The sequence below is a fragment of the Buceros rhinoceros genome, unplaced genomic scaffold (assembly GCF_000710305.1).
Source record: "Buceros rhinoceros silvestris isolate BGI_N320 unplaced genomic scaffold, ASM71030v1 scaffold16751, whole genome shotgun sequence".
Lineage (NCBI taxonomy): Eukaryota > Metazoa > Chordata > Aves > Bucerotiformes > Bucerotidae > Buceros > Buceros rhinoceros.
This window is the reverse complement of record NW_010395003.1, coordinates 52,048-61,422: the sequence shown is the minus strand read 5'-3', so window position 1 is coordinate 61,422 and position 9,375 is coordinate 52,048. Positions and strand designations below refer to the sequence as shown.

Here is a 9,375-nt window from a genome sequence, read left to right as displayed (position 1 = left end):
TCCCTACATTTACTTGGTCTTTTTCCTCCTTTCAAAACTGTCATTGCAAAAACCATCCTCTCTGCAGCTCAGGTTTGAGCTTTATTAACTAGATGTCTTGCAGTATTTCTTAGTGCCAGCAAGTCATGAGTCCAGTTCAGTCACAAGGATAAGACTTCAAAAATGCTCTAAACTGTAATATATTTCAAGTTTGCCCTGCCACTATTCACAGTCCGAAAATTACATCATTGATTTAATATTCCTAGTTATGCTGCAACCTCAATCCCTTCGCAGTACACAATCTTCTCATGTCAGAGGAAACCACATTACATTATCCTTGACTCGTAAACACTGTGGAAGTTATAGGTTTCTCTGCAGCCTGCAGACTGGAAACAGAGTAAAGTACTGCTGTGCAAACGGGGCCAGTCTTCCCTGTTTGATCCCATGGAGAACGAGCAAACACTTTTGCAATAAAAGGCTGATGCAATATGTAAATATCCCTTGGCAATTTAATGAAGACACCTAAGCAGATTACTTCGTGCAGTTTCAACTTAACAAGATTTCTTCAAGATAATGTGAGAAAACCTGAAAGGTGAGATTTGGAGAAAGGAAAAATGCAGAAAAAATAGGAGACAAAATAACCAAGAAGTAGTTGCTCATGAATCCTTTCTGAAGCCCAAGCCACTGGTTTAAAGGTTGTCAAATGACTCTGGAGTAGTCCTAGGGGTCTAAGGGTCAATCACACAACTAGACACAGTATTAATAACAAAAGCTTTGATTCTCAGTTAATGCCAGTCTGACTGATACATCAACTACTGCATTAACACATCAGTCTTGCACAGACTTAACTTGTTTTCAAAGCATTTGAAAACAAGTTTCCTGTTCAGAATATTGATGTCCTCTGTGTCTCTCTTACTGAGCCAGCTATGAAGTGCCTCCTGAGCCTAATTTTCCATATAAACCCTCTTTAGGCAAGATTTTCTGTGACCCTTCATAGTTAGAGAATTGTCAGTATAACGCTTTATCATGTTCAGAGGCTCTTGTATTCTTCTATTCTACACTTCTGCTCAGAGATACTGACTCTTAAACGGTTTATTTTCCATTATAAACATACGGTCTTGCAGTTTAATGGTGGAGCTCTTAAAAGGTCTATCAAAATGATAACCCAAGTCAAAATACAAATCTGTAAGAGAAAAAGATCAAGCTTGACTGCTGGTTCCAGTGGGGTTATTTCTACCACTGTTTTAACTAACGTGGCCACTTCTTTTCTCACAGCACAGACATAACGATGTCCTTTGAGCAGGCCTACTTATATGAATGACACTTAACATTTGAGATATCAGATTTCCAACCATCTTACAGAGAATGCTGTGTTTAGGAAAATAATGGTTACTTTCTGAAGCTTCTTCAAAAAAAAAAAATCACAAATGACAATAATGGAGAGAGGGTAAAAAAGGAGCGGTGACTAGAGAATAAACGTGTACAGTCAGTCCTTCCCTGCCCTACTGGCTCACGTACTCCTACTCTCTCATATATTCCACCTCCCTTCCCTTAATCCTCCACTTACAATAAATAGAGAACTAGAGCACTCTTCTTGATTTAAGGGTCTAGCTCAAACCAGAACACTGGGTAAATTCACTGATACAGACGCTAATGCCATCAACCTAATTAATGATATTTGTAGGACCCTGACAGAGCTGTGTTAAACCTGAACAAACTTTGCGCACAATTTTTATTGTGGGAAAAAATTACGTCACATACAACTTACACAACATGAAGTTATTTCATTTCAATACTGTGATAAAACAGCTAACCAGAAATGACACAAGACTCCAGATACCAGTTTCCAGAGTTCAGCCAGCCTTTATCAGTTTGCCAGTTCCACACCACTGCTTTTATCATTGTGCCCAGACTACCAAGTCTTTTCCTAGCTCATTCAAACATCCAACCAAGCCAACCCTGGATACTATACTAAAAAAAGCTGAACAAAAAAAAAAAAAGCAGTAGAGAAATTCAGTGACATTCCTGTTGGCAATTTTATCATAGATATGTGCTATACACAGCCACTTCAAATGCTGAAAATAATTTCTCTGCTAGCATGAACTCTCTATAGCATGAACTGCCTCTACAGATTAGAACCAACAACACTCCGATGCTTATTTATGGCCTACGTACCTCTGGGCAATGACAGACTGTTTCCAGATTTGTTTAGAAGGCATGCTGTGATGTCAAAACAAAAGCCATGCTTTCATTAAAACAAAAGCATCACGAGTCTAATTACTGATACAACACATCAGTGATGGACTCTAAATTGAAGACAGTATTAGTTTCCAGCCCAAGTCCTCCTCCTTTTGGCCTTTTTAACTTGCCACCTTTATACAGTCAGACTTGTAAAGCAGAACAATTTCCACCCTGAAGTTAGGTTCTGGACTCCTCGCCAAACAAAAAACACTGTGAAAAACACTGGGCTCAACAACATTGTGCCCAATCTAGTTGAAATGCTCAGTTTCTGAAGACTAGAAATCAGATTCTCAAGTACTGTATGCAGCACAGTAACCAGACAGAACCACCAGCTAAGATCCTATCCTTCTTCATTCAAGTGAAAAAAAAAATTTATATATATGTAAATATAAAGTAGCAGTGAGTTTGCAAAGACTAAGCCTTTTGATCACTGGATTACTCACAGATTTGATATCTCACTGCCAAAAAGAATACCCATGACCTTGGAAAAGGTCCAAAAACCTTCCCACTCTCTCTACAGCTGACTCCAGTTCTTTGGGGAGAATATTAGACCTATCCCAAGCTTTTCCATAAAGCAAACTGTTTTCCAAACATAGATTCTCTAGTTAATAATAGGTGTTCAGAAGCAAGAAATACACAGCTATCTGTACATTAGGGTGTGTTCTGTAAAGTTACATTTAAGTGCTGGGGTACTGCCCAGTATTTCACACTGTCCTTGACTGGCTATCTCGTGGCTTGCCAGGTATCACTGGTGTCCCGAGCCTCTTCAACCTTGTGCAGCGTTGCTAGATTACCAGATGAAACACCTATCAGCCACTTTCTGGTTTGCAGAACCAAACTGAAGCCTTCCTTTGCTTGTCACATACCAGGAAGGTCTGTGTGGTACTATGTTAGCTGCAAATTATTTCTTTAAACAAGAGACTCCATTTCTAAAAAAAAATTACATTTCTTAAAAGCATTCCAAATAGCCTGAACTAACTACTTGACAAGCACAAATAGGAACAACCTCACTTCTCACCCCACACTTCTGCAGTCACCATTGGTCTTACCCCTAAGCACCTTCTTTTCACATTCCTCATCCAAACTGTTAGCTTCTATAGGTTTTTCAAAACCCATATGTGTCTTGTGTAAGCATTTTTCAAAGAAAAATCCTTGCTCAGTATTTTCTTTTGTAGGAAGATGCAGGCTGGTGAAAACTTTATGCCTCTCCTCCATTTTCTGGAAAGCCTTGTCTACACATGTTAAATTGGTGCTCATTTCTTTGATCAGTAAGACCAGATCAGCCTGAGTATTTAATCGAGCTTCCATTTCTTCTCTTACTCTCCGGATTTCCTCAAGCACGGTTCTTATATCCAAGTGACTGGACTTCACCTCTGCTTTGAGATCTTCTTTCACCTGTAGCTGGCTTCTCTGCAGTGCTAACACTGTTCCAATTTCCTTTTGAGAGGTTTCCACATCATGCTTTAGTTCCCTCTGTCCAGCCTGCATTGCCTCCTGGCTAGCTTTCATTTCTGCCAACAGAGCAGTGAGGAACTCCATCCCGATCCCCCAGGAGCCGCAGGATCTCTTCCAGTGTCACAGCTTCAAAGTCATCAGGAACATCTGTGAGCTGGTAACAGATTTCCCTGGATAGCAAGAGAGCTAGCACACAGACCCTGTTCTGGTATCCTACCTCAATTTACAGTGTGCCGCAGTGAAGGTACTAGGCAAAAGTCTAGTACAAGGTGAGGCAAAGGCACTCAATAAAATACTTCAATAAGCAGGGCTCTAGAGCCAGAGCTCCTTCTCAGGACTCAGCCAGAGCACAAATCAGTTTAATTGGCAGATTATGCCACACCTGAATTTTTAAAAATCTTTTGCTGACATCACTGTATGTGGGACGTCACCCCAAAAGCCACTCCCAACAGTCATTTGATCTGTACATCAATCAAAGTACGCCTGGGCATCAGTAACCAGGTTTGCTGCAACACAGCCACACACTCTGCAAGAACACAGCACCCTTCCTTTCCAACACAAAGGCTCAAAAGGAGCCTGAAATGCCTCCAGGCGCTGAAAGCCAAACAGTTCAACAGCAGTGACTTATTTCAATCGTGTATTCAACAAGGTGATTATGCACCTGTCCTCCTGCTAATGCTTGCAGTGAGGGTTCAGGAGTACATCTGTAAGCACCTTGGACATTGGACCATTCCCACTGAATGTCCTCCTCATTTCCACAGGTAGCCAAAGGCAATCTTTCCACAGTCTCTGGAAGAATCCAGATCCTAAGGAAGCCTTCTAGTCCACAGTTACCAGAGCAATATGGGAAAAGTAACTAATGAGGTATTTTTGGCAGGTAAAGGAGGCTAAGCCTTTTAGCTACCAGGTCTGAGTATTAACTTTTCTCTGTAAAAGGAAAGGCTTCTTACTTTTAAGCACAGAACTCATAATAGGCCTAGGTGCCATGTAAAAACAGGTAGATAATGACACCAGGCTGTTGGCTGCTTTGTTACACAGCAATTTAATTACATGGTCATTGCATTCAGTTTGGAAAAAATGACTAATACAGTGTAGATCTTGGTCTACAGAAGGCATCGGTCACTGCCTTGAAAGAGGTAGAGTGAGCTGGTATTCTCATTCAGACCTTGCAATGAAAGTTTATGGCACACTTCCCATTCACCTCCTGCAGTAGTCCAGGCACACTCATGGGACTGGGAAGGCATTAGAGAGATCCTCACGGCTTGCAGGCATCCCTCAACCGTCTTGCTATTGATTGCAGTGGTATCACAGCCCCTGGTGGACAGAATGCTGATGGTGGAGCTTTTTTTCAAGTCTGCATCCCCTGCCAGAGGGCCAGACATGGGCTTTCTGATAGGATTTCCTCAGCACAGCTACAGGCCACAGGTTTCTTCCTCCCTCAGCCCCTTGCCCCCTTACTAACTGGACAGCTATCCCAAGGGCTACTGAGCAGTCATGTACAGTCACCACGAAGAATCAGTACACAAAACAGACTGCAGCTCAATCTGGAGATTGAGATCCAGATTTTGTCCATATCTTTAACAAAATACTTAGGTAGGTGAAGAGAGGCAGGTATCAGCACTAGCAATATTTCTGCATCCATAGACCAACACTTGCAGTAATTCAGCTCAGCAGTGTAACACTTCATTCCAGGTAAGCTTGCTCAACTTGGCAGCTAAAGAAATGCAAACAATAGCTTTTGGCAATGCACAACCTTGCAATCCATAAATCATCCTCTTGGAATTACCAATTTCTGCTGCTGTACATCAGTTTCTGCTCCAACTAAGCTGTCTCTATCCTTAGACAAGCTACCTCTAATACCTTAGCATTTTTTTCATTTTTAGAAGAAAAACATCCTGATTTCATAGACTAACAGAAGTCAAACACTGATGAAGATTTCCTCTCGAGAGTAAACTAATCATTAGACCAAAAAAGCTCAAATCCTGTTTAAATAAAAACTGGTCTATTTGGGTGGGATGTTTGGAGTTTGTTTTATTTGTTTGGCTTTTTAAAGTATTTCTTCTGCTTTATAAAAATACAGAAATCCTTTTCAAAACTAGCTACCAGCAAACACAAACAGAAACCACTCCTATTTCTATAGCTCTAATATTATGAGAATAAAATCCATGAAGTTAAAACATCTGGAAAAAGCACCATGCATAGTTCTGAAGTAAACACAGAAACTCACTAAACCACAGTAACAGTCATATTTTTCAGTGCTAAGCATCACACCATATTTGAAATATTAGACAAAAGAGTTTACACAAAGCTTACAGTGATTCATAAAAAAAAATGCCATTAGTTTGACCTTCAGGGTGGTTTCACGTTCTGTACATCTGACTAGTCTGTACAACTAGGACTTGGATCAGACTTAACACAGCAACCAGATATTTTTACTTCCCAAACATGAAAGAGGAAGTATCTAGTTGCCTCTATATATTGACTTATCCCTTTAAGAAGTCTGGTTTACATCTATTTATAATTGGTAACTGAATACACTCCTCCCACCCAAGCAAAAAAAAAAAAGCCAAAATTTAAGAAACCCCACACATAAACAAAAGAAATCCCACCCTCAGATTTCTTGGCATTAGTCTGGCAAAGAGCTTGAGAACTAATGAGAAAGTCCAAATTAAAAATGAAAAAGCAGAGTAAAGACTAGAGAGGGCTACAGAACAGAGTACTTGCTACATATAATAGGAGGGAACAGCTGGACAAGAATATATCCTTGCAAACTAGATATACACTCATATTCATGAAATCAGCCAAGTTACAATTAAATTACTGAAATAAAAGTAAGGAAATGTTGACAACTCATCCCACACCACACAATGAACCAAGTTATGGAAAGCATTACAAAACATGTATCCTGTACAATATTAACAGTCATGGCACACTTACAGCTAGCTGTGTTCAGTGGATTTAGGGAAGTAATTGTCCCCCTGTACTCAGCACTGGTGAGGCTGCACCTCAAATACTGTGTCCAGTTTTGGGCCCTTCACTACAAGGACAACATTGTGGTGCTGGAGCCTGTCCAGAGAAGGGCAGTGATGCTGGTGAAGGGTCTAGAGAACAAGTCCTATGAGGAGTGGCTGAGGGAACTGGAGTTGTTTAGCTTGCAGAAAAAGAGGCTCAGGGGAGACTTTATCACTCTCTACAACTACCTGAAGGAGTTTGTAGTGAGGTGGGTGTCAGTCTCTTCTCCCAAGTAACTGGCCAAGAGAAAATGGCCTCAAGTAGCACCAGGGGAGATTTAGATGGGATATTAGCAAAACTTTACAGAAAGAGTTGTCAAGCATTGGAACAGGCTGCCCAGGGAAGTAATGGAGTCACCATCCCTGGAGGTATTTAAAAAATTTATAGCTGTGGTGCTTAGGGATGTGGCTTAATGGTGACCTGGCACTTCTGGGTTAATGGTTGGACTTAGCAATCTTAAAGGTCTCTTTCAACCAAAACGATTCTGTGATTCTGGGAGTTCTGAGCTGGATCAAATTTCTCCAAATACACTGATAAACACTAAAGTAAATTTGAAGGTCTATCTGTTTTTATTGAAGCCTGAAGAACACAGACCTACACTGCTGACGTCTACTCTACATGCTTTATCTTTTCCTCTTGTGAGCAAGTTAGTCCCACTGATGTAGTGCTGCATGACCCACAGGTCTGATTCTGGAGATTTTCCCTTCAGGAACTACCAAAGCTCACTCTCTCATCTGAACCAGCCCATAGGTGAGTACATAACTTCACCCTGTAAGTTAATCTTTCCACAGCTAGTTCTGAAGCCTCAAAAAATTTCTGTAATTCTCCCACTGTCCTCGTCTGCTGCCTTCCCCCCTGCTGCAATGCGTGCAAGCTATTCGAGTAATGCAACAGGAAGACAGAGCAACCACTTGATCTCACGGCTTTGATATTAAACATTTGCCTTGTGACAAGGTTATAGCACTTTAGAGAGGGAGACTTAAGAACATCCATAAAACTAAGGAAGCTGTTGGGTTTAATCTGCCACAGTGCATGCATTATCTTTGAAAGGACCTGGAAATTTAGCTAGCTGTAAATTACCACCCTAAATTCTTTCAAAACTCCTGCTCTGGGCTATAAAGCCAGGAAGCAGTTTCAGACAAATACACAGGGAAAGCAGTCACGAAACTAAAGTAACAGTGTCTGTGGAGAGCTTGACAGGCGAAACTTGGAGGTAAGTTTTCCAGCGCCCCCAGCTGCTCCACAGTTTGGTCAACTGTCAGTTCTGCCTGCACCTAGCTAGGCAAGTGGTGCACACACATCTTGCAGTGCCTCTCAAGGTCCAGGCTGGTGATTGTACAAACACAGACTCCTGAAGAATTATGTTCTGTTTCTAAGCTCTGCCTCAGGCCTGTCTGCTAAGGTGGTGCAGACAGACCCAAATCGCTCTGTTCAAGCGTCAAGCATGTCAATCATGAGCCAGTTCCAGTCCACAGGCAATCAACTTCATTTTTCAGAGTAGTGCCTGAATAATCCATCCAAATGAAATTCTGAAGACAATGCTATACCTCAGAAACTTGTCTAACTACTTACTCAGCTGGTCTCGTCTCAAGAAGTTGGGGGAAGAGAAACAGCACTTCTCATCTTACATCTCGCCCTGCATCAGCGTGATCTGCAGTCCAAGACAACTAAATGCTTTCTAGAGCAGAACTGCAGCTCTCCCTTTCACATACTCTTACTGTAACCTCCCTAGTTTCCCTTCTTTAGGGTCAGACACTAGCCCATGTCCAGGAATATCAGGTTATTTTAGCTGTTGTCAAGCCCTTTTCAAGTTGTTCAGAACAAAATAAACAGTAACCATCACAAAGGATTTTAAGAAGTTTGCAGAAACTGAACAAAATCTAACTGCAGGCAGGTAAAACCTGACCCAGATGCTTAAACTGACTCCGCAAGATTAAAACATATACAGCAGAAATCCCTCTGCCTTTCTCTGCAGATATATAAAGGTGTTTCAGCATATTTTTCCTTAAATGCTGTTACAGCCTAGAGGGAGAGTGCAGAATCATCACATATTATTCCAGGCATTCAGTCTGCAGAACTGTTTCTGAAGTTGGTGTCTGTCGTCTCATGCCAACTCATCCGCTGACTTGCAGTATTACAGCACTGACTTCTAGCCTCGGTACAGCATTTCAAATCCATTCCTTTTCACTCCTCACTTCTAGCCGCAGAACTGGATAGTCTCTTTATACGCACAATAGTAAAAAGGGAAACCTCAGATGTATTTACATACTTCAAAGAGCTCCCTGTCTGTTTAATGTTTTAATCACATGCTTAAACACATGCATATCTTGCAGCACTGTCCACACAGGGTTTCACACTGGTTAGAGCAAGTCTCTTCTGAAGCAGAACCTATTAGCAGGTCAAATGTTTCCCTGTCCGTTACAATGCTATTAGGTAAGAAACCAAATGTTTACTGACACACCAGAGTACTGCAGCCTAAAGGTGCTACCTAGAAACTGTAATATACTGCTTGCAGCTCTTCACTAGCTTCCTGCTTGTTGACACGACAAATGGATCATGAACCAAGGGCGCAGTTTCCTTATGGCATACTTTACACAGAAACAGGGTTTGAGGAAGGAACCTGCACGTACAGGCAACTCGAAAGAAACCAAGAGAGAGCAAGCAAGGTCAGTTTTCCACCCACTCAAG

General features: G+C 41.4%; 1 protein-coding gene across 4 annotated transcripts in view; it reads right to left on the bottom strand.

The window, feature by feature from the left end:
- Positions 1–9,375, bottom strand: part of MTUS1 (microtubule associated tumor suppressor 1) — a 90,859-nt gene that overhangs the window by 30,634 nt on the left and 50,850 nt on the right. Inside the window, exon 4 of one of the 4 annotated variants that reach the window (XM_010145415.1) lies at positions 829–858. The exons of 2 other annotated variants lie outside the window; for them this stretch is intronic. In XM_010145415.1, the coding sequence (XP_010143717.1) occupies positions 829–858 (30 nt within the window). Of the gene's footprint in view, positions 1–828; positions 859–3,269; positions 3,760–9,375 lie in introns of those variants that run through there. One more of the 4 variants, XM_010145414.1, reaches the window with a different exon arrangement.